The sequence below is a fragment of the Mya arenaria genome, chromosome 17, assembly GCF_026914265.1.
Source record: "Mya arenaria isolate MELC-2E11 chromosome 17, ASM2691426v1".
In the NCBI taxonomy this organism is placed as follows: Eukaryota; Metazoa; Mollusca; class Bivalvia; order Myida; family Myidae; genus Mya; species Mya arenaria.
Window position 1 is genome coordinate 41,280,760 of NC_069138.1, and position 27,294 is coordinate 41,308,053.

At 37.8% G+C, this 27,294-nt stretch overlaps 1 protein-coding gene across 1 annotated transcript; it reads right to left on the bottom strand.

Moving 5' to 3' along the window:
- On the bottom strand, window positions 1-27,294 carry LOC128224591 (uncharacterized). The gene is made up of 21 exons (XM_052934507.1): window positions 27,194-27,294; window positions 26,329-26,418; window positions 25,831-25,971; window positions 25,282-25,397; window positions 24,517-24,617; window positions 22,893-22,978; window positions 22,511-22,626; window positions 22,159-22,283; window positions 21,687-21,779; window positions 20,797-20,969; window positions 19,692-19,787; window positions 19,223-19,351; window positions 18,894-19,040; window positions 18,296-18,380; window positions 17,930-18,042; window positions 17,321-17,477; window positions 7,095-7,226; window positions 6,280-6,468; window positions 3,761-3,997; window positions 807-920; window positions 1-294 (listed from the first exon to the last, which is right to left on the bottom strand). The coding sequence occupies exons 1-21, from the start codon at window positions 27,281-27,283 to the stop codon at window positions 173-175; spliced, it is 2,652 nt and encodes an 883-aa protein (XP_052790467.1). The 5' UTR covers window positions 27,284-27,294; the 3' UTR covers window positions 1-172.

Here is a 27,294-nt window from a genome sequence, read left to right on the forward strand (position 1 = left end):
TCAAATTAACGCATTTTATTTCGAGATCTACAATGTCAACAAAGATATTTCAAATAAATTGACATTGAAAAACACTAATTCCAGAACCAGGGAAAAAGCTTTTACTTCAAAATCAAGTTAAAATCCAATGAAAGAAAACTCTAGCTAATTCTCAAGAATATTTTCACTCCTGTCATGGGTACGTGTGAGAGTGGGTAGACGGCCGGTAGAAGGCGGTAACGGGATCGGAAGGGTGGGAGCCGCACTGCTGCCAGTAGTATCGGGCCTGTTGGAGACACGCGCTCTCGTTCTCGTCTGAAATACAGACACCTGCCATGTAAGAGACCACATTATAAGTCGGTCAAGGGCGGTAACGGAATCGGCGGGATGGGAGCCGCTCTTCTGCCAATAGTAACGGGCCTGGTGGTGACACGCGCTCTCGTTCTCGTCTTGAACAATACATGTTTTGAAGACAATTTCCATTTTTATACGTGACACTTTGTTAGTCAATAAGTCAACTTTTGTGTCAACAAGCCCGAATTCTTACAGAACTTAACTGGCTGAAGAAATCCCAACATTCCTACAAATGTACCTGTGCTCGTCTATGTGAGAAACTGTTGATGTGTTTGTACATATTGTATACAACGTATACGTGACGATTATGTATTAAAGAAAAAAAAAATTATATATGATCTTAATTAAACACAAATCAGATTAAAGTTATTCTTGTTATACGGGGCTCTAAATAACTTTCAAAGCTTACCAACGTTAGTACTCTTTACAACATGAATAGATTTAAGTAAGTAATTTTAATCGAATGAACACACCTGTGTTGAGGTTTGCGGCTCCCCAGGCGTCGTAGAACATGGTGTGGTTTCCGGTCACGTGACTGCAGTTCTGCACGTGGATCCAGCAACCTGCGCCCGCTGTGCTTACCGCGCCTGAGGGGCAGATACATGGTATCGATATAGATCACGCCTCAAACATTAGTTCTGGACTGGTCAAGCGATCGCTCTATCTCTCTCTCTTCGCTCAGTATCTCCCATATCAAGTCACCAACTTACTTTCCAGCATAAATGTTCAGTCTTCTACGCATACATATTACTAATTCATATGTTTGTATATCCTTCCACGTGTACCAATACTTTACCGTGTACATCTGATCACGTATACGAACTACGTTACTGTGAACGGATTTACGATCATACATCCTTTTACACAAACAAACTACTTTACCGTATGTCTTTATATTCTATTTCGCTTACGAACTAATTGACCTTATTCATGATAAATCCTTCTATTCATACAAACTACTTTACCGTATGTCTCTATATTTTACTACGCTTACGCACTGCTTTACCTTATTCATGATACATCCTTCTATGCATACAAACTACTTTACCGCCTGTCTCTTTATTCTACTTCGCTTACGAACTACTTTACCTTATTCATGATACATCCTTCTATGCATACAAACTACTTCACCGTATGTCTTTATATTCTACTACGCTTACGAACTACTTTACCTTATTCATGATACATCCTTCTACGCAAACAAACTACTTAACCGTATGACTGTATATTCTACTACGCTTACGAACTACTTTACCTTATTAATGATATATCCGTATACGCAAACAAACTACTTAACCGTGTGTCTGTATATTAACAGGGACCTTTACTGGGCGATGTTATTTCCCGGTCTCTCATTGTATTATCCTGTCTCATCCGGTCTCCTAATTCCTCCACACCTCATAAACAAACACACACCCACAAAACTTTTTCATGTAAAACCTTACATTATTATTTGTTTTATTGATATTTCATATGTCGTTTTGTTTTCTTAACAACTTTAATCAATTGTAATCCTACTATACCCCTGTCATTCACACCTTCTCATTAAGGCCGATAGCTACTTTATGATTTTAAAAACGGAGATCGGATGAGACGGGGACCGGGGAATAGTATCGCCGACGTTTTCTTCTCCTTTACCGTACCTGTTAGCCTGAATATGGATGTCTCAAGGGTGGTTGGCGAACGCCACCGTAATGTATACATGTATAACCGTACTATATACCCGTACCTGTTGGCCTGAAAATGGATGTGACAGGGCGGTTGGCGTACGCCACAGAAGTGCATACCTAGGCTATATATCTGAACAACTTTACCGTACATGTTGGCCTGAATATGGATGTGTCAGAGTGGATAGCGACACCACAGTAATGTATACATGTATATCTGAACTACTTTACCGTACATGTTAGCCTGAATATGGATGTTATAGGGTGGATAGCGACACCACAGTAATGTATACATGTATATCTGAACTACTTTACCGTACATGTTAGCCTTAATATGGAATCTGTCAGGGTGGATAGCGACACCACAGTAATGTATACATGTATATCTGAACTACATTACCGTACATGTTAGCCTGAATATGGATGTGTCAGGGTGGATAGCGACACCACAGTAATGTATACATGTATAGCTGAACTACTTTACCGTACATGTTAGCCTTAATATGGATGTGTCAGGGTGGATAGCGACACCACAGTAATGTATACATGTATATCTGAACTACTTTACCGTACATGTTAGCCTTAATATGGAATCTGTCAGGGTGGATAGCGACACCACAGTAATGTATACATGTATAGCTGAACTACATTACCGTACATGTTAGCCTTAATATGGAATCTGTCAGGGTGGATAGCGACACCACAGTAATGTATACATGTATATCTGAACTACTTTACCGTACATGTTAGCCTTAATATGGAATCTGTCAGGGTGAATAGCGACACCACAGTAATGTATACATGTATATCTGAACTACTTTACCGTACATGTTAGCCTGAATATGGATGTGTCAGGGTGGATAGCGACACCACAGTAATGTATACATGTATATCTGAACTACTTTACCGTACATGTTAGCCTGAATATGGATGTGTCAGGGTGGATAGCGACACCACAGTAATGTATACATGTATATCTAAACCACTTTACCGTACATGTTAGCCTGAATATGGATGTGTCAGGGTGGATAGCGACACCACAGTAATGTATACATGTATATCTAAACCACTTTTCTGTACATGTTAGCCTGAATATGGATGTGTCAGGGTGGATAGCGACACCACAGTAATGTATAAATGTATATCTAAACCACTTTACCGTACATGTTAGCCTGAATATGGATGTGTCAGGGTGGATAGCGACACCACAGTAATGTATACATGTATATCTAAACTACTTTACCGTACATGTTAGCCTGAATATGGATGTGTCAGGGTGGATAGCGACACCACAGTAATGTATACATGTATATCTAAACCACTTTACCGTACATGTTAGCCTAAATATGGATGTGTCAGGGTGGATAGCAACACCACAGTTATGTATACATGTATATCTGAACTACTTTACAGTACATGTTAGCCTGAATATGGATGTGTCAGGGTGGAAAGCGACACCACAGTAATGTATACATGTATATCTAAACTACTGTACCGTACATGTTAGCCTTAAGCTGGATGTGTCAGGGTGGATAGCGACACCACAGTAATGTATACATGTATAACCGTACTACATAACCGTACCTGTCGGCCTGAAGATGGATGTGATATAGAAGTTTACGTACGCGCCACAGTTATATATACATGTACATGTATACGAAATATTTTCCGCAATTGTTTGCCTTAAGCTGGATGTTATAGGGTGGTTGGCGTTCGAGCCTCAGTTATATAGAAGATATTAATGAACTGTTTCACCGTACCTGTTGGCCTGAAGATAGATGTGACAGGGTGGTTGGCGGATGATCCAAAGTAGCGCCACTCGGCGATTGAGCGGCGTAGACACGCCTCTTCGTCCGTCGCCGCCCCTAGGTGCTGCTCCGCATACACATCACGGAAAACTCTTCCTGTAGCGATCGCGTGTCCGTCCGCCGGCCCGCCGTACTTCGGACAGTCGTACAGGGCCATGAAGCAACCGTCACCCGCAAAAGTGGTAGCTCCTGGAATGATAGAACTTGCCTTCTTTTAATCAATATTTGAATTACAAGTGTCTATTATTGTTACATTCATACAGTAATTGTATTATCTTACACATTCATTTTATAATGGTAAATATAATTTGCCAAAAATATAGTGCTAAAAGTATAATTAAAAACAAAAGTACTATACAGAACGATTTTATTTTCATTGTTTACCCATTAGGATTCTTTTTCAACGTTTAAAGTATGTTGAGTAATTTGGAGCAAAATCAAATAAAAAACAATAAAAAATTTTTTAAACAAGAGCTGTCACAGTATGTCTCCGAATGTGATATTGTCCTTGAACAATGTCAATACATAATCAAAGCACTGAAAGTGCTGATGGACGGTGACATTGTTTGGTCAGCAAGTATAGAACAAAGTCCTTTCTCTTATAAACACAGAAAATCATCGGGACCCAATCTTGAATATAGGAGCATAATTTGAACACTCTTAGGTGAGGACAATTAGACAATGCTTCAAACCAAATATCTAAGCTTGATATTTATTTTCCAAACATATTCATTTTAGACATTTTATTGCTGTAGCTTCGAAAAGTTAATGAAAAAGTCACCTGGCAATATCATTTTTAATATTTGTTTGCAGAACTACATCATTGTCCAAATTTCATTCCAGTTGCATAACAAATACGCCAAAAGGACACAATCAAGATCACCGAAGCATAACATTAACAAATGTTTTAAAAACTACATTATTTTAAATCGCCTCTCAACATAAAGAAATGCCACCCATATTTTACAACCTACAAAATTATATCCTTATATGCATCATTCCATATAAAACAAACACTTAGTGTGACCTTGACCTTAGAGGTAGACACACGGGTCTTGCACGCGACACGTCGTCTTGACATGTCGAACACATTTGGCAAGTTATTTTAAAATATGTTCGTGCATGAGAAAGTTATAAGCCGGACACGACCGCCTATATACTCTGTGTCCGTATATGCAGCATTCCATTAAAACACTACGCGCGGCGTTGACCTTCGGGGTATGGACAAGGGTCTTGCACGCGACACGTTGTCTTGGTATGTGCAACACATGTGGCTAGTTATTCTAAAATCTGCCCGTGCATGAGAAAGTTACAGCCCGCAGGGGGTCAAACGTATTTTCATGGTTTTCGTGATAAAATAGTATCAGACCGATAATGTTTGTATTCCATTTTCCGTATTGCTAGACGTTCGTGTTACATTAAGAGTTCCTACAATAATACAAAGAGTAATAATCTAATGAGCACATATATAGAATGGTAGAACAATATACAAGTATCTGGTAGGCAATTTTACTTAACAAATACGCAGGACGTGTTTATTGAGTAACATATTGCCTTCGGTAATTATTAAAATGTCTTACAGCTCGTGTCTTAAATTCACTAATTAATTTTTTTATTAATAACTTTTAATTATTGCACGCTTATTCTGATTCTGCATCGAACAAAAACTGCATGAAATGTCCACACCAGACATAAAAATGTGTTTAAACTTACAAAAATGCCAATATAGTGCCCTTGTTAAGTGCACAAGCCGTCGAAAATAAAAAAAGCAACTCCACTAAAATCGTTAAAATATAGAAACATAGGTTAAAACCCGAGAGAAGTTTGCACGTCTGGCCCCCTGACAGGCGTGTTTATATTGCGATAAATGTGATATAAACTTACTAACCAGGTCAAAATATCCTCCAAAAACACCAAAATATTTCCACAAACCGCCATTTTGTTCCGCATCTAACATTTCCGCAAAACAAATTACACTGGATACCCCCCTCCCCCCGCTCCTTATCTATATGGTCCCCAACTTAATAACTTGAGGCCACAAGTTAAGTCAACTTAGCCACAAGTTAGTAAATTGAGACCACAACCTAGTAACTTGTGACCACAACTTAGTAACTTGAGGTCACATCTTAAAAGCTTGTGGCCACAACTTATTAACTTGAGGCCACGATTTGGTTTAGCCAATCAAAACAGCCGTTTCATCATTGCCGCTTTATGATTATAACAGAGTTAGCTCCCCTGATGCTAAAACGCTATTTGTACCCAGCAAAAGTCAATAACATCTTTCAACAATGTATCAGACTAACGATTAACATTTATTGACCTTACACATAGTTAGCGTTTCAGTATGAATTTCTAAAGATATCTTTAAGGTCACAAAAGACAATTTGTAAGAAAGTGTTACCATTCTATGAGTGATTGACTTAGTGAATACCTGTACCATTTAACAAAATATTATGTTTGTTAAGTCTTACCGGAAGGGCCGTATATGGCGGCAACTTGTTCATCGTTGTGCCCTCCACATGACTTCCACGTGTCGACAGCACGCAGCAGGCACTCGGTCTCGTTCTGATCCGCGCGTACCTGCCGCTCTCCGAAAGTGTCCCTGTACAAACCGACGGCCACCGGGTGATCGCTGCATTTGGACACGCTCAGCCAGCAACCTTATATGTAAGATATCCAAAGGTAAGATATCCATTGAAAGAACCCAGAAGTTGTCTTATTTTTTAAAGTGTGTAATTCACGATGTTCATCAGGTATATATGCATATTACGCGACCTATATGTACGTTGTAACAAGAGAGTGCGAAGGAAAACGTGTACTTGCATTGGTACGGGCATCTACACGTCCATAATCTTGCAATTAGGTTTAATAGTCGTATGCCAAATTATTCTTTAAGCCCAAACATGTAGGTCTGCTGATACTCGCAAATAATCATGAATGTCATTCTAAACGCGTACAATGTAACCTACCTACCTCTATGACGTAGTTCACAAAAGGAAGTTCACAGATGCTCATACGAGCACCAGTAGTTTTTCGCTTCTCTTATGTTTGCCCCACGACAAAGATTTGGGTGGTGTAGCATGGACCACACTTGAAATTTAGACAAACTGCATCCATCCGGGGTCCGGGATTTCGCAAGACCCCAAAATACTCATGATCAAATATATACCAAATATCGAATGGTTGACTCGCCTGTCCGAAAATACTTACTGTCTGTAGTGCCGCCCGATATTGTTGAAACTGGCAGATAAATGAATATTGACTAACATATAATCAAATCTCTCACCCTGTGAAGTCACGTTATACAAGTTGATGGAGCCGGAGCCGTCCGGTAGGTAGGCGACAGCTGGCGATGCGGTTACAGGCGCTTGTGTGGTACATGGACCAGTCTTAGGCTGTGGTGTCAGATGATCTGCGCCTTGAACCAAACGTATATAAGCAGTGTATCATATACGTATATTCTATTAGGATTGTTATTAGGATTGGTTTATGAGATCGCACTGGAGACGGAAATGATTTGTTTTAGCCTTTGATTGTAAGTGAATGCACAGAAAAGTGTTGTGGAAAATTAAGAATTAGAGAATTATACTATTTTGACTACTGTTGGAGTGATTTCGATTTATCTTTTGTGAAAATGCTTTTTTTTTACCTAATTGGCAAAAGATGTAAAGAAATAGTGTAATTTGTCGATTTCGAGGCGTATAAACAAAGGCCCGGAGGTCAAAAACTCCTTTCAATTTTTGAGCATGCGCAAAGAATGGTTGGGTATAAAAGACTGTCTGTGCGCCTGTAAAAATGCATGTTTGTCTATATGTTTGTCTGTCTGTATGTATGTATGTCTGTCTTTATTAAAATTTCCATGTATCAGTACTGCGACTGCCCATTCGCCCCTTCACAAAACACTAACTGTACATTTCTATGGATCGATTGTGAGCGAGCCTTTTTGCTGTCTCCTACAGCAATTTTGTACTTGTATCATATTTTCCTGAAATAAGTTAACCAATCCTACTAACGCAAATGTAAACAAAAAGTACTTTCTCAGCGTTAAAAAAATAATTTTTCGTGGGTTTGACCCTATCATTGGCACCAATACCGTTCCCGATAGCTATTTACATCGCAAATTACCTGTTTATATTCTATTAATCTAAACCTCAATTACATTCAACATAAATTTGATGTACGTGAAGTTAGCGGCCTAGCGGTGTGAAGCTAGCAGCCTAGCAGCGTGAAGTTAGCGGCCTAGCGGCCTGGTGGCCTAGTGGCGTGAAGTTGTCGGCCTAGTGGCCTAGCGGCCTAAATTTTCCCTATTTCAAAGCAAGTGTTCATGCATTTATTTTTGGAAAACAATAATAAATCAACGTTTTTTATTCATATATAAACAGAGCGGCCATAAATTATTTTCTTTTCAGAGCATATCTACCATTATGACGTCACTTCCGTGTAAACAAGTTTTTCTCGACGTCTGAACAAATTTTATGAAATTAATTAATTATTAAGTCAAAGAAGTTCGATTTTATAGAAAAAGCATACCATTTTGAAGGAAATTTTATAACAATTGCATGCGTGTGCTTTTTATAAATCTACGATGGAAATTGCGGAAGTTACAGCGAAAAATAAACTTTCGCACAACGTAGACTCTAACCGTCATGTTTCAAAAACGGAAACAATGAGTTATGATTTAAATAAGAAGAAGGCGATCAGGAAGAAAATGGAGGCGACCGAAGTGAATGATGTGGAAATAATAAATACGGGCGGTGGAATAAAGATCATGCTGAATACTGGTGCGTACGAACTTTTAAAAGTGTCGGCGGAACATTTTTACGCATCTGAAAACGACACGTTCCAGTTTCAAAAGATTCCAGTGACAGATAAAAAAGGAAACATTGTGGAAACGAAGTTTAAAGTTAGCAGTGGTAAGTCTCATATCTATACCTTAAATATGTACCACACGAAGTCAAGTTGCCTTGTGAACGGTAAGCAGGTGGCTCAGTTCATAGATGCCGACTTCCCAAACCTGATTCAAGGAATAGAAAGCTGCTTAGAAGTTAGCAACTCGTCTATAGAAGATGTTAACTCACAATTGAAATCCCTCCTTCATCAGTATAAAGCGATCAGTGTCCCCGAAACCCCTACAGAAGACCTGTCTATACAAGTGCGTGATTCACTCCCATCGGCAACTGCAGCCAGTAATGTTATATTACTGTCCGATCACTCCAGTTTAGATTCACAAAATAATGAAGGCAGCTCTAATGAAAATGGCCCCGATCACTGTGACGCCAATTATGACAAGTACATCGGCCTACTCCAATCAATTGCCGAGTCCGTCAAAAATCTGCACCATAGCCTTGAAAGCCATATACAAATGACGGATATAAATTTTGGCCAGATCCGGGATGAGATCCAAAGTGTGAAAAAGCAGATTATTTGTGAAAACAAGCACAACGTGTTACAAATTGATGATGTAAATACCACAGCAAATGACATTAGACAAAATGTAGTCAAAAACTTCGACAGCCTAACTAAAAGACTGCAACAAATAACAGACTTGATTAAAACTATGCCGGTCAAAAATCTCTCTACTGCCGGAAAACCAACTTCACCTAACACAGTTCCAACAGAGCGACCAGCTCAGAGTTCAATTACTAAAATACCGGAAAGGACAAAGACTCTATTAATAGGTAGCTCAATTGTGAAAGGGATACAGCCCCCTGGTTTATCTACAAACGTAGAACTCGTCAAGATCAGCGGCGCGAAAATTAGGGACGTGGCTCAGAGGCTGAATGAAATTGACACACGTCACTATAACGACGTCATCATACACGTTGGCGGAAATGACGTCAGTGACGGAAAACAGCCCGACGCGTCTTACCGCGAAATTTTGAACGTCACACAGAAACTACAGGAGCAGCGTTGTAAAGTCCACCTCTGTACCGTCTGTCCACGCAGAGACGCCGACGTTTCGGAGTTTAACAGCAGGGTGCGACAAGTAAGCCGGGAAACAGGAGCCGATCTCATCGACTGCTACCAGGCGTTCGTCTACGGAAACGGAGATACAGTGATACCATACTTTACCCGCGACGGAATTCATCTCACTGAGCAGGGATCGAGAACACTAGTTGCGACTGTAAACAGTCGAGTTCATATTATTCGTGATAGAGACGGTAACCAGAAGACACACAGAACACAGAGACACTTTAACACACCTCCAACGCAGACGTGGGGCACGTTTCCCAGACAATCTAGGAATAACTTTCATTTCAGAATGGTAAAAAATGGAAGATATTCCCAATAGGATAAGCATGACAGACACTCTATTGATTTAACTCGTTCTTGCAATAGATATCATCTTTTAGCTAATATATGCCAGGAATGTAATGAGGTAATATGTTCATGCAGTTTTTTTAGGCAAGTTATGTGTGTTGACCAAATTGAAACGTGTAAAAACATCGAAAGTATACATTCTGAGTTAACATACGACGTCTGGCAAAATGAGAATAGATCTAGCACAAATTGTATCGAAAATAATGTTGCGTTATACGGTCACGTCAACTCGCTAGGAACCGATATTAAATCTGATAAAATTATTACCGATACCGATAACAACGTAAGCACCATAATAAGCCAAAAATGCTGTCAACTAAATTGCACGAGTGTGTTGGGCGGTAGTCATAATTCGCAGTGTATTAATACAAATATGGAAACAAATGGAAACACATATACTCCAGCAGCCTCTTCTCAAGGTGACACTGTGTTCATGTTTGATAAGAAGGGTGTTCGGTGTGCACACTTAAACGTATGTCATTTGCTTCCGAAACTTGAGGAAATTAAATACCACCTTTGTCAATCGTATTCGCCAAATATATTAGGTTTATGTGAAACTTTTTTACACGCAGATATCAATGACAATATGCTGCAAGTTAAGAATTACACGTTTGAAAGGAAAGACCGAGAACATAAAAAGGGAGGGGGTATTCTTGTTTACGTGAACAATAATATACAGTACCGTAGACGTCTAGATCTCGAGGTAAATGACATTGAATCGATTTGGCTTGAAATTAATGGTCTATATTGCAAATCGTTCTTAATCAATTTCATTTATCGACCTCCGAACTCCCAACAAAAATGGATTGACTTATATGATAAGCAGTTAGAAATAGCTGATAGTTCTAATATTGGGTTTCATTTAATTGGAGATTTTAATATCAATTATTCGCCGGAAAGTGGCAAATATAACAACACTAAATGGGCAGATCTTACCACGAAGTATGGCTTGGAACAATTAATCAAATCACCAACAAGAATTTCAAAAAATAACTCTACTATAATAGATCATTTATATACGAATATGAGTAATCATGTAACTGAATGGTGTGTGTCTCACTTATCACTAAGTGACCACTTTCCCGTTTGTTTCACACATTCTATTACAGACAAATTACCAAAATTGGCCCCTAATAGCCATACAGTTATACAATATAGATCTTTTAAGAAATTTGAAAAAGAAGCTTTTCAGGCAGAATTGATGTTTTCAGGACTGGATGAAATAGACTCATTGTCAAATTCCAATGATGCACTGAAAAGATTTTATGAAATTCTAAATGGCATTTTATCTAAACATGCCCCAGTCAAAGATAAACGTGTGAAACGCGAGAATCAGCCTGATTGGTTTACTGAGGAAATTATATCTATAATAAATCAAAGGGATAAATGCCGAAAAACTGGCAACATAGACCAGTATAAAATACTTAGAAATAAAGTAACTTCTATGATAAAGAAAAGTAAAAAGAACTTTTTCAACAATGCAATAAAAGACAATAAAAATCCGACATATTTATGGAAAAATCTAAAAGATATTTCACATTTGAATCAATCAACTGTGACAGCATTACCTCATAAAATGACATTTAATGAATTTCCGGTTGAAGATCCGTCAAATATTGTAAACGAATTAAACAGTCATTTTGTAAGCATTTCAAACATTATAAATAAAACAAAGTTTTTGAATACAAATTTTAGAAACTTAAAACATATTCTAGATACAAAACTAGGTACAAATAGGTTTGAGATTAAACATATTACCCCTTATGAAGTCCATACTATTATTGATAAATTAAATGTTGGAAAGGCCACAGGCATAGATGGAGTAGGCCCCAAAATTTTGAAGCAATGTGGTGATACTATTACACCTTGTATAGCATCAATTATCAACAGTAGTATAGCGCATGGAGTTTTCCCTGATAAACTGAAAGAAGCACGAGTAATACCAATTTTCAAGTCGGGCAACAAAGAGGACCCCAATAATTACCGCCCCATTTCAATACTCCCAACTATATCAAAAATCTTTGAAAGGCATATAGCGACACAGGTACAGTTGTACTTTGAGAAAACCGATGTCATACACAAAACACAATCTGGATTTAGAAAACACCATTCATGTAACACTGCTCTAATAAGACTTATAGATACTTGGCTTAAAGATGTTGACAGTGGTAAACTAGTTGGTGCGATATTTTTGGATTTGAGAAAAGCTTTCGATTTAGTTGATCATGAAATTCTTCTTTATAAATTGAAACTGTATCATTTTTCTGAAATAGCATTGAATTTGTTTAAATCATATCTTGAAAATAGAAACCAAATTGTAAAGATTGGCAAAATTAAATCGCAAAAACTCACTGTTACATCTGGGGTACCCCAGGGTTCCATACTGGGACCCTTGCTTTTTATTTTATACATAAATGATATTGCAGTTATGCATCCAACATTAAATATAGATCTATATGCAGATGACTCAACACTTTATGAATCTGGATATCAGTTGACGGATATTCAAAATAAATTACAACATCATTTAAATTATGTTAATAAGTGGTGTCAACTAAATAATATGTCATTGCATCCTTCCAAGACTAAATGCATGTTAATAGGGTCTGCAAATAAATTAAAAAACACTGGGAATCTTGAACTTTGTATTAATGATGTTCAAATAGTTAATGTTGTTGTGCAAAAGTTATTAGGGTTGTATATAGATAATACACTAAACTGACATGTGCAAATCGATTATGTTTGTAAAAATCTGAATAAGAAAATTGCACTTCTAAAAAATATAATATATTTCCTCACACCTGATACAAAACGAATGTTTTACAATGCATATATTCTGCCAAATTTTGATTACGGCTGCTTGGTCTGGGGCAAGGGAACCAATTCATATGTGAATAAAATAAATAACTTACAAAAACGAATTGCAAAAATCATACTTGGTAAATCTAAACGAGATTCATCAACAAATCTATTTAAAGAACTAAAATGGCTAAACTTCTCGGATAGATGTAAATACCACGCAGCAGTATTAGTTTACAAGACGTTGAATAGCATGGCTCCATCATATATGTCAGAATTAGTAACAGTTTCAGACAATAATGTATATATGCTAAGATCAATGGCACACAAAGATATTGTTTTACAAACTAGACCTCGTACTAATTATATGAAAGCATCGTTTACATATTACAGCAGAATTGTTTGGAATAATATACCTTTGGAAATACGAGAATCAAAAAACTTTAATACGTATAAAATAAAGGTCAAACAGTACCTCATAGTAAACTTGTGATTATACAAATTGTGATGTTTTATTCATAATTATATTTAACTGAGAGTATCTGTCTAATATTGATTCAACATCATCATCATGTCATCATATGCATCATTATCGTCAGCATCAACAGCATACTTATAATCATCATCATCATCGTCATCGTTGTTAGCATCGTCTTCATGTTTGTCTTATGATTATTTGCCATATTTTCATTCTGTTTCAGAGGGCCATATCGAAAATAAGATTCTGTAGTTTTGTACATGATCTTAATATGTCACCTTCTTAAACTAAAGATATTATTATTATTATTATTATTATTATATGCGTTTTCATCTAAAACAAGATGATAAATTAACTGTTTTAATGCACAAGTTATCAATCTCAAGCGATTATCAACATTTTTTTGAAAAAAATCGTTCAAGCAGTTCAGCGGCCTAGTGGTCTAAAATGGTTTCCTATTTCAAAGCATGAATACATGCCTTTTCTTCTTAAACAATGACATATTAACTGTTTTTATGCACAAAATATCATTTTGAAGCGATTTTCAACATTTTTAAAAAAAGTCAATAAAACATTTATCTATTTTAAAGCATGCAAACACCTGCTTTTCTAAAACAAAGATATATTCGCTGTTTTTATTCATAAAATATCAATCTAAAACGATTTTCAACATTTTTTTTTACAAAAAGTCGATCAAGCGATTCAGCAGCCTAGCGGCGTGAAGTAAGCGGCCTAATATGGCATCGAATTTCAAAGCATGAATACGTGCCTTTACTTCTTAAAAAATGATTTCTTTCATGCTTTACGATGAAATATGGGGTTTTAACAGTGAAATAACAACAGTGAAAATATCAATTTGATATTTTCACTGCAAAATAAGGAGTGAAAATATCATTTTTCAGAACTACTTTTAAAATCCTTTGTTATTACATGTACTTGCCTTGGTCAAAACAGAACACTGGACTTCAGTAAATTATGTCAAAAAATGTTAAAAAAATAAAGAAATATTTTATAAATTTAAATAAATATATAATTGGAAACTAACAACTTACCGTTTATTACCGGTTATCCCGTTTATCAAACATTTTACTGATCTTTGAAGCTGAATGTTCGAACATTTGCTTTCATTCCAAACAAATTACAGACAACAACAACTGTTCAAACATAAATAAAATTTTATAGCATCGTTCAAATGTATTTTGAACTGTTAACCGTTGTAGTACGTAAAATGAGCTTCCTGGAGAATTCACACAACAATTTACAGATAGATCCGATATTTTTTACCCCACCCACATCTCAAAATGTGTCAACAAACTAGTGTGGCATTTACTCTTCTGGAAAACAAACATTTTAAAGCGAAACAGACTGGTCTGTAAGATGACTGAATATTAACTTACTATAATAACACGCGTATATGCAGTCTTAAACTAAGAAGAATGGTTAAAATCCAATGAGTATCCACATTTGTTTTGCTAACACATTTGACCTTCCAAATTTTCATTCCATAAATAGCGGCGTAGTAATTTGGTTAAAATAAAGTGTTTTCATTATTTTTTGGAACATTTGTGCACTAATAATACTTCATTTTTTACTGTTCATAAAACTTTGCAATAAAAAAACGAGCGAATATTAAGCTATAAGAATGAATAGCAGAGAACTATTTCAAACCGATATTTGTTTATTTCAGTGTAAGATCGTATTTAATTTCACTCGTGATCATAAAAAAACTACATTTTCACTCGTGGCTTCGCCACTCGTGAAAATATGTTTTTCTATGACACTCGTGAAATAAAATACGATCTTACACTGAAATAAACAAATATCCTCTATATATTTACAGTTTTCATGCACAAAATATCAATTTGAAGCTATTTTCAACATTTTTATCAAAAAGTCGATCAAACATATATCTATTTAAAGCACGTAAACATGCCTGCTCTTTTAAAACAATGATATATTTGCTGCTTTTATTAATAAATTATCATTCAGAAACGATTTCAATATATTTTTTTCCAAAAAAGTCGATCCAACGATTCAGCGGCGTGAAGTTAGCGGCCTAGCGGCTAAGCGGCGTGAAGTAAGCGGCATAGCGGCCTAGCGGCTAAATATGGCATCCTATTTCAAAGCATGAATACATGCATTTTCTACTTCAACAATGATATATTAACTGTTTTTATGCACAAAATATCATTTTGAAGCGATTTTCAACATTTTTTACAAAAAAGTCGATCAGGCATTTATCTATTTTAAAGCATGCAAACATGCCTGCTCTCCTTAAACAAAGATATATTGCTGTTTTTATTCACAAATTATCAATCTGAAACGATTTTCATTTTTTTTCTTCAAAAAGTCGATCCAGCGATTCAGCGGCCTATCGGCGTGAAGTTAGCGGCATAGCGGCATAGCGGCCTAGCGGCCTAATATGGCATCCTATTTCAAAGCATGAATACATACCTTTTCTTCTTAAGCAATGATATATTAACTGTTTGTATGCACAAAATATCAATTTGAAGCTATTTTCAACATTTTTATCAAAAAGTCGATCAAACATTTATCTATTTTAAAGCACGCAAACATGCCTGCTCTTCTAAAACAATGATATATTTGCTATTTTTATTCATTAATTATCAATCTGAAACGATTACAATATTATTTCAAGTCGATCCAGCGATTCAGCGGCCTAGCGGCCTAGCGGCGTGAAGCTAGCGGCCTTGCGGCGTGAAGTTAGCGGCCTAGCCTAGCGGTTTAATATGGCATCCTATTTCAAAGCATGAATACATGCCTTTTCTTCTTAAACAATGATATATTTACTGTTTTCATGCACAAAATATCAATTTGAAGCGATTTTCAACATTTTTTCCTATTACAAAGCATGTATACATGCCGTCGGAAGGCAACATTTTTCTTAAAATGAAATCTTAAATCAAAGACAACTTTTCTTTTACAAAACCATTTTAAATGAAACAAAGGGCAGTCTATGCCGTTTGAATAGCCCCGCATTTGTTTTATTACCGAACTGTGATAAAGTCATTAGTTTTATCAAACACTTAGCCAAACCTGTTTCCTAAATAATGTTTTGACAGTGCTCCGTCAGACGGCCATATTGCGAAAAAGTTTGTCGAAGTGTGTAAAGAAACTTAACTCTCAATCAAAATCAGGTAAAAGACCGAAGGCAGGGCTCCGTAAGCTGCATAGACTGCGCTATGTTTCATTTAAAATTGTAAAGATATAGTGAAGATATCTTTGTTTAAAGGTTTTTTTTCAAAGCAAAATATTGCCTCTGACGTAGCATTTATGACGCAATTTATCACGTGGTATACACAGACTGAATAAGTTCGGCATATAGCAATTATAAGGCCACGGCAGCATTTTTACGGTCACCTCCTGTACACACATGTTAGGGTAGCCGCACGGCGTATTTTGTTTTTGTAAAGGATTTTGACAAACATATCATATGTATATACCTGCTTCAAGCACGGCACGGAGTGCCACGGGGCCGGACGGATGGCATGCGACCAGCGTAGGAGAGCCGTGCGTTGGCCTTGCGTTACCCGCAGGGTGTACCACACACCGCAAGGGTAAGGCCGCCTTAAGGCTGTCCTACAGTGTCCGTGGAATTTTTTGGGGGGTGGGTCTCAAAAGTCAAGTGTTATTCACAAGACTTTAGGAAAACTTACTCTCGACGTATGGTCGCCGTGGATCCGCCCTACGACATGGCTACGGCATCGGAAATTGTTCGCATTTACCGAAATGCAACGGAAGTTTACGTGTAAATATGAACTTAAAATTGTTTGCTCTTATATATCTCGATAATTTGACGAACATTGGCTATGATAACAAGTTTGAGTTACTGCTTGTGTGAGTATGGGAATATTGTCTAATGTATTTGAACTAAACACTAATAACAACGTTACTTCGGTTAAGGTGACTTGGACCGACCGTCTGCTGCGCACCGTACTGGTCTGGTGGAAGTGGCTGCCGGAAGTTCACCCGGTTCGCCCAGCCGATCAAGTGGCATCTAACTAGCAGGTCACCGTGAGCAGCATCGGAAAAGTCATCGTCGTTGAGCGCCTTCACAGAAATAAAGACTTTAGATCATCGTAGGCTTTAAAAATGAAGAATTATCGACTTTAAAGTATCCGTTTTCTTTAATTTTCCCTTCCATTGGATGAGATTTTCAACTTTTTATTTGATCCTGAGAATGAAATATAAACAAGTGTACTTGTCATCAAGATTTTGGATATTTGTAAAGTTTATTTTTTTAGATGGGTTGTCCGGTTCTTGCCTAGGCGACTCGGTTCGATTCCCGGCCTGGGCGCATGTGAGCTTGATGTGAGCTTGGTTGGTGGTCATCAAGCCGGACAAGTGGGTTACCTCCGACCACACTCACGCATAACACATTGCCAACGAGAATGATTAATATAATGTTATTTTAATCACTTGTTAAAACGTTGTAAAATAAATAAGTAAATTCTTTGGAAATTTCTGATCGCATTTCCAATTCTCAAATCAAGCAAGCCTACAAATCCCGTGTCTGTGACGTTGAAGAACCTCTCATTATCAAGCCATCCATGGAGTGTCGGTATAAATCGCACATGGCCGTTGTTGTACACGACATTCTTACTTATTTCATTTCCTGAAAACAATATTACAGTATATGATGCATGATGCATGAATTAAAGCGAAAATATACGATAGCCGATTCCTGACATGATTTACTGGTTGGTTGGCGCCCAACGGAAGGACAAAATGTCAGGAATTAGAAACCAAAGTATGAATATTAATGTAGTTGGTTTCATGATGTTCCATTTCATGTATATGAAAATGACTCAAGATCTTGATACAACTTTGTTAACATCATCTACTTGTTCGGAAAAAGAAACACTGACCTTCCGGGAGGCTGGCGTTATGAGCGTCTATGGCCGCCAGTTTCGGGTACCGCATGCTCCAAAGCGCTCCTGTGTACGGCATATTCTGAAGGCGTAAAGTACAGAGGCTTTTTCTTTTTTTCTAGTTTTGCGAAAATAGAGATCATGCTATTGTTTTATACGCATTGCGTCGTCATTAGTGGCGGTATATATTTCACCCCGTGATGCCCGGGGATCTGAAGAATCTCTGTAACAAGAGCTGTATCAGGATCGTGACAAATGCCCCCGGGGTTTGCCTTGTCAAAATGTAGCTTTTGATTTCTTAGTGTGACCTTGACCTATGTGATGTCACACCTCTTTCATGCAGCTGTGTATACATGTGAATTTAATTTAGCAAATAACAGCTGGTATATGATAGTAACGGACGGACGCACGGCTAACAGTGTGTCCATTCTGGGACATAAACCACGCATACGTATGTGTGTATGGACATGTGTGCATATAGTTTGCAATTTGTATATATGGTTAGCATTGTAAATTAAATCAGGATTTTCAGGCCTCTAACGCGTGTTTGACTTTGAAAACTGGCTAAGGGGTTAACAATGTTATTCACACGTACATGCAGTCTTTTGGCGATAACATCTTTGTAGTCATCTCTGCCAAGTCCCCTGCCGTCAACTTGCATGGAAGAACGTACTGCCCCGTACATGACGTTACCGGAGACAACGTTGTCACGTCCGCCACCGATGTTCACGTGCACGTCATTCTAGAGAAAGAGGAGAACAATGAAGAGGTAAAGGATTGTTTCCTGCACGACATTATGGCATCATTACACGAGCTTTAGCGGTTCTGGTATATGCAAACCTGCCCTCCTGCATAAATGCCAAGCTGCGATTGATTCATTATTTTATTCTTTTATGTACGATACTTTTAAGAACCTGTACGTACGTTGAAGAAAACGTTGTTGGTAATGTTTGTGCTGGAAGACTTGTCATCCAACATGATGCCCCGCACATCCGCGCCGGGCACCAGTCGAAAGTTGTCATGAATCAGGTTGTTCCGTATTACGTTCCCGCGCTGTAGGTTAAAAAAAGAGATATGTATGATTATTCAACTAATCACCAGTCGTAGATAGATAGATAGATAGATATCTTTCGGTAAAGGAATATTTTATTATTACGTAGCATGGATCATAGACGAACAATTAAAAAAGTTAAAACTTGACTCCGATTTTGTATTAAACGAACTAACGCCTTGTAATGTTTCCGTACGATCAATTTAAAAATCAATATCGACTGGGTTGAAAACAGCAGAGAGGACTCTACACTTCATAAATGTTGTCAGAAAGCATTTACTGCGGCTTTTTTAAGAAAACAACTTTTAGGCATCGTTGCGCGTTCTCAGAGAACAAGTTTACCGTTGTCCAATCAAGGCCCGTGTAGAACGCCCCACAGTCGGACGCGTTCATGCACGTGTGGTGCACGTGGTTGTTCTCCATCACGATGTCGTTTCCCTGAATAAGTTTTGATTCAAAATCAATAAAACGGCGACATTCTTGAAAATACCAGTCATTTTACCGTATGCTCGGATATATATTCTACATGCGGTAAGACTAACAACTCAGAGTTTCTTGTATTGTTTTTTTCTGCTTAAATACCAAACCATTCAATCGGTATGTACATGACACATCCCGGTTGCCTTTTAAATGATTTGAAGAAAACAAAATTAATAAAAATAACAAAAGCTTAGCGCTTTTTTGCGAACAGCAAGGGCGCATGCGCAAACCGTTGATTAATAGCCCACTATTACGGCTAAATGGAACAACAGCGCCTGTTTTTGATTGGTTAATTCAGAAATGCGTCAAGCGATCCAAATTCGAAGGCAAACACATTGACGCTTAGATTGGATAATCTCCCAACTCAGGTAAGTAGATCCAATAATTTAACCATACTAGAAATTCTCATCTTGCCCACGGGCGAAGATAAAATAGCTCCTTTTAAATGGTCGCCACATTATAATTACCTCCCTTGTTGAAGTCTGTTGAAGTTTTGTAGCATCATGGAAACCCTGTCTTGTGGCAATATTTAGAACGCTAATTAATTATTTCTCGTTTCAAATGTCACCATAAAACAGTTTTCATGCATCTTTCAGAAATAATGCTTCACTCTCCTCAGAACTATTTAAAGACCGATTTGACTATCAACATAATCTGAATCACTGCGCGAATATCCATGACAACCACGAATTATCGCATATCCATACCGCAATTATTTTCACTAAACACAAAAGAGTTCGAGCAAAAAAATCCATTGTTACTTATTTTGTTTAACTGAGGTTGGAGAAAAAGCATCTACCATAGCCGCTCGTGTAAGATAGGTTCATCGCGACCCTCGCGCAGGGTAAACCTCGTTTCCGCAAAACACACTTCCGCTCGGGTCGGAATGAACCTATCTTACAATCTCGGCCAGGGAAGATACTTATAATATAATTTTAGTTTCCAACAATAAACCTGTACGGCTTACGTAAAAGTTGATGCCAGTGTACTGGCCGTTATAGATGGAGTTATATCTAATAATATGGCCAACACCGTAGGCGTAAATGGCGTCAGAACCGATGGCCGCCACGCGTGAGTAGTCGTATATTTCATTGTGCTCCAGAACTACGCCGGACGACTCCAAGAGCTTCCGGTCTCCACCTTAAACAGAGAGCAATGCATAACTGCAGTCCAAGACAGTGTCAAGGACTTAATTGATATATATATATATATATAAATATATATATATATATATATATATATATATATATATATATATATATATATATATATATATATATATATATATATATATATATATTGATTTTCTTCAATAACACATTCAACGGTATAGATAAATAGCGCATATTCAAATATTTACAGTTTATGTATTGATTGATATGATGAGTCTTTGCTCCAGCTCACGGAAAGCCCACTTCCTCAGCCTCAGCTTTACACCATTTGTAATTCATCAAATGTGTTAAAGTTGCAAAGCAAATGCTGATTTAATTCGTTCGTTTTGCCGCAATATCTGACAACTTGAAGTCAGCTACATATCATGAAATTTAATCTATTGGTAAGTCTATACCGCAACATTATTCCCAAACAAGAGTTAAGCGTATAAATGTGAACAGCTGTCCCTGTATCCTCCTGTACCACAACGCAAAGCGCAACGCAGGAGTAAAGCGCATGGATGTGAAAAACCTTGATGTCCGTGTATCCTTTATCACAACCCGTTCATGCAGTATGAAAACTCGACCGCTGTTTTGCAAAATTTCCAGCGCGGTTCATGGATTTGGACAACGTAACGCAGTGGTACAGTGCACGGATGTGAACAGTACTGAAAATATTATATTTATGTTTTCTGTTTTATCTTACCGCTGATGGAGATTCCGCCGTCCACGTCGTGTATAAGACAATCATTCACTTCAACGTCTCGGCAGTCCCCAGAACAAGCTATAGCGTAAGACCCTGTTATCAGGAGAAACGGAACACAGTTAGATGCCGCCCAAGAGTATAAGCTTCATATAGGCAAACATGTCACCTTTTTAAGCTTTTATTTGACTTATTTCTAAATGAACTATTGGAAATCCAGGCACCTGATTTGACAATAACCAAGGACAAATCTAAGTGCAGATTAACTAGATTAGTAGCTTGATCTCCTCTTCGTTACCTTAATTATCATTGAGATAAGTCCTTTGGACGCCACACACTTTCCTGTGACATGACACTAGAGCCTGTTTGACCAGGCTCAGTCAATTTTGATAACATTTGAAGACATATAGGCAACACACGATATCATTCTACATTGTGTATTACAAAGATAGTAAATTAATTAATCAATACCCACCCGTGTTCCTGATTTCCATATTGTTAACATAAAAGGAGGACAAGTCTGTTCCTTTAATCCCATGTTCTCTACAAGCCTCCAGCGTTATGCCTGAGATGACGAATAGGCCGATGTGGCTACGCAACCTAAATGTGGCATTTATTATCATTTGCTGATATTAAATCTTACTAATTACTCATTTATCTAAATAATAATAATAATAATAATAATAATAATAATAATAATAATAATAATAATAATAATAATAATAATAATAAATATAACAATAATAATAATAATAATAATAATAATAATAATAATAATAATAATAATAATAATAATAATAGAAAACTATAAACACAAGATTCCATACTCTATACAATTGTTCAACAGTGAAACGTAAATGGTGTCCGACGTGTGTACGTTTCCATCCGCGTTTGGCATCCAAACGTACAAGTTCCCAGACTTCGCATCCATATAATATTCGCCCTGAAATGGACATACGTTCAATACCTCACTGAAAAATATTTGCCTAAGGATGAGTATAAATACATATCGGAATCATACTGAATCCAGAATGCAACACTTAAACTTAATGCTCTTATATTAAAACGGCGTTAGCCTACATTTAAGTCAGCCAGATTCATTATTTGTATTGTCTTATGACCACATTATTGGCTCACACGATTTCAACCAGCAGAAAGTGATGCTATGCTCGACAAACTCCATAATATATCACTAGGAAGAGAACGAACCGGAGAATCAAGCTCTTCTAGAACGTTAATGAAACGGAAGTAGCCGCCTTGTTTTTCAAAGCCTGTATCTGCTTCCCCAAAATGACCTGAAATATTGCAAATAAGGGTTGAGTGATAACAAGCCACGACTGTGTGATACAGTATGAGGGTTATCCGATACTGACATGATATTGGGCAAATACAAGAAAGGGTTGGATATTAGCAGCTAGGGTTGGTCGATAACAAACTATGGTTGGTCGATAACATACCAGGGTTGGTTAATAACAAACTAGGGTTGGTTGATAACAAGCTAAGGTTGGTTGGTCGTTAACAAGCTAGAGGTGGTTGATAACAAGCTAGGGTTGGTCGATTACAAGCTAGAGTTGGTCGATAACAAGCCAAGGTTGGTTGATAATAAGCTAGGGTTGGTTGATAACAAGCTAGGGTTGGTTGATAACAAGCTATGGTTGGTCGATAACAAGCTAGGGTTGGTTGATAACAAGCTAAGGTTGGTCGATAACAAGCCAAGGGTGGTCGACAACAAGCCAGGGTTGGTCGATAACAAGCCAAGGTTGGTCGATAACAAGCTAATGTTTGTTGATAACAAGCTAGGGAAGTTTGATAACCAGCTATGTGTGGTCGATAACAAGTCAAGGTTAGTCGATAGCAAGCCAAGATTGGTTGATAACAAGCCAAAGTTTGTTGATAACAAGCTAGGGTTGGTCGATAAAAAGCCAGGGTTGGTCGATAACAAGACAGGGTTGGTTGATAACAAACTAATGTTTATCGATAACAAGCTAGGGTTTGTTGACAACAAGCCAGGGTTGGTCGATAACAAGCTAGGGTTGGTTGATAACAAGCCAAGGGTGATCGATAACAAGCCTAGGGTTGGTCGATAACAAGCTGGGGTTGATTGATAACAAGCAGGATTGGTCGATAACAAGCTAGGGTTGGTTGATAACAAGCTAGGGTTGCTCGATAACAAGCTAGGGTTGGTTGATAACAAGCCAGAGTTGGTTGATAGCAAGCCAGGGTTGGTTGATAACAACCTAGGGTTGGTTGATTGCAAGCTAGGGTTGGTTGATAACAACCTAGGGTTGATGGATAACAAGCCAGGGTTGGTCGATAACAAGCTATGGTTGGTCGATAAAAAGCTAGGGTTGGTTGATAACAAACTTTGGTTGGTTGATAACAAGCCAAAGTTAGTTGGTTACAAGACAGGGTTGGTTGATAACAAGCCAGCGTTGGTTGATAACAAGTCAGCGTTGGTTGATAACAAGCCAGGGTTGGTTGATAACAAGCCAGCATTGGTCGATAACAAGCTAGGGTTGGTCGATAACAAGCTAAGAATAGTTGATAACAAGTAAGGGTTGGTTGATAACAAGCCAAAGGTGGTTGGTTACAAGCCAAGGGTGGTTGGTAACAAGACAGGGTTGGTTGATAACAAGCCAGCGTTGGTTGATAACAAGCCAGGCTTGGTTGATAACAAGCTAGTGTTGGTTGATAAAAAGCTAGGGTTGGTTGGTAACAAGCAAGGGTTGGTCGATGACAAGTCAGGGTTGGTCGATAACAAGCTAGGGTTGGTTGATAACAAGCTAGGGTTGGTCGATAACAAGCTAAGGTTGGTAAAATTCAGTTTGTGTACCTGTTCTCATTCCGTAGATTGGTGGTCGGGCCAGGGTGACTGTCCCCGTGGTGGTGTTAAGCTTGGCCACTTTCTGTGCCCCGTCATGCCAACTCCAGTACCTCGAAAATGTAACAATATCATTTATTGATCCTTGGTGATTACATAGAAATACGGCAAAAAGCTGCGTTTTGTTCGAAATATGTTTTGGACCGATTTGCACTATGTCTTTATTGACATTTTGTTCAGTTCAAATACTGTTTTTGTTGCAAATTACACGTTCTGGTCAGGAAACAAACCAATGTTAATTATAGCTCAATATCGTTCCCGTGCAAACAACCGAATGCACAGGCTTACATAAACAACATAATGATAATGGTGGCTGACGTCTGCCAATTTAGTCTTTTTGCTCGGTCACGGACACCACCACGAATTGACGGAGTTTTGAATGGCACACCATAAAATTTCATGGCGATAGAGAAAAAAGCGACATTTGAAAACCACCGTTAATAGTGATTCAAATCATTAAAGTCATCGTTTGTTTGTCAATCGTTACGTCGCAAAAAACATACAAAACAACGACACTACGCAAAATGGAGTCTTAATTTGCTGTTGCCCATGCAACAAGGTCAAATCGAAATGAGGTGAAAACACCCAATGTCGTATTTTCTAACAGTTGATTGTACCACAAGGTAAAAAAAGTGAAGAGAGGCCAAAATACCAAATGTGCGTGTTCAAAATAAGACTGGCAGAAACTAGCCACCACACAAACATGTCCATTCTTACCAGAATCCGTACACCCAGATGTCGTCCTGGGAGGACCAGGTCCGGGGAACAGATGAGTTGTACCGAAACCGGGAACCGTTTATTCCGTCTGGTACGTCCACAATGTTTAGGTAACCCTAGAAAGGGTTCACAAATGACTCTAAAACAAGGACATGGCTGAACTCAAAGCTCCAGTTATCATGTCATGATTGTAATAAGTTAAGATAATGATGTGCAAGATCCAATCTAATCGACTAAGGTTTCGGTTGAGGTGCCATGCTGGGAGAAAGAAAGAATGCAGCGAGGGTTCTTGTTGTGACTGATAAAACTCGGCCTCTCGTAAAGTCGAATTGAAGAGGTTTGCAGCATTATAATTGATACCAAATAAGGAGCTAAAGGAGGCTTATCATTGTATACTTTTAACGATTCCAAACACAAACATAATTGAAATTCTAACTTTGAAATTACTTGACGTGCATTTCAAAAATTCCATTTGCTTTTAAACCGGCTTCGGCTTTCAATATGAACGGAGTGTTTATAAGCAAGATTATAAACAATGTCAAAACCGACCTCGTTTGGCCACTGCGCTAGCCTGAGGGGTTTGGAGTTGTAGAATACTTCAAGAGGCGCCACGCGGTGACTGTGTCCACCGTAGTTCCCAAGCGTCCCGTAGTCCGTCACTCCGACGTCCGGCAGGTGCACCACCCGTACCTGCGGTTGGAGGCTCACATTTTATTAAAAAACATATTTTATATCGGTGTTTAAAGTATTCACGGGCATCAAACCGTTTTTGTACAACATATTTGAAGAAAATTTGAAAAAAAAATGAGTTAATGATAAGTATATACTTTTCTTACTATATAAAATGTATCCTTTGATACTCGCCTTTTGAAAGTTGTCAACATGTATACCTTCGGGCGGCATTTAATGATAAGCCCTTTCTTTCCAACCTCAAGGAAATGTGATGCCAAAACGTGTTCTCTGCAGGATTATGTTAAGAAACTACAATGTACATTGCCAGCAGTTGTCAATTGCAATTTGTTCATAATCAAATAATTATTCACGTACATGTTGTCTGGCTTGTGCCGATAGTTTGGAGATGACGGAATGGTTGATCACGGGTTTGAAGAGGCCACTCGGAACCTGTCGACCGCCTGTCTGTCAAAATCCAAACTTGAGAATTATATGACGGAAAATCCGGCTTTTAGCACCGTTTTTTTCCCGTGATATGTGTAACAAAACCATGCCACCGTGAATTTAGTGAAAAAACATTGGCCCTGTTTATTTGAGATTTTATACACTGCGCTGTTCAGTGTAAAAAGTCTGAAATAAACAGGGCCAATGTTTTTCCCTAATATGGATAACCTATAACATATGTTGGTATGTTTTGGTAAAATTATAATTTTTAGACAACATTTAAAGGCATTTCGAGCGAATGCAGGCTATGATAACCACATATATTCTTAAGTGTACAAGCTTTAAATTACCTTTTAAGCCAATAAAAAAGGGGGGTCAAGTTATTCCTAAAAAAAAATCACTCCACTTGAAAAACAAACTCTAAAAATTGCACCGTCCGCCATGACAGTTCTTCCAAAATGACCTTTCAACTATAGGGCAGCGGTTTATGCTTTAATCTCTACTCTAAATGATAAATCAAGCAAGAATAGATACTTAAGGTATAAAAGTTTCAGGAATAATGATATTTTTGATTTACAGTGTATTGAGCATGTGAAAACATGTCTATCAATCATAAGAAAACAAATTTTATTGAGAATTTTCCAACAACGGAAGTACATATGACGTAATGGTGACGTCATTCCTTTTGGTGTGTGAAAACATATCACAAACAAAACAATGAAATTCAAATTGTTTTAATGTTTAGTTTTTTCTCTTGAGCTGTAGAAAAACGGGTCGGTTTGACTCTGACACATACCACATAGACCGGCCCGTCCGAGTATCCACCTAGAACCACGTTGCCCACGCGTACTTGCAAGGTGGCGTTCAAATCATAGCGACCTGCCATCAGATAGATGT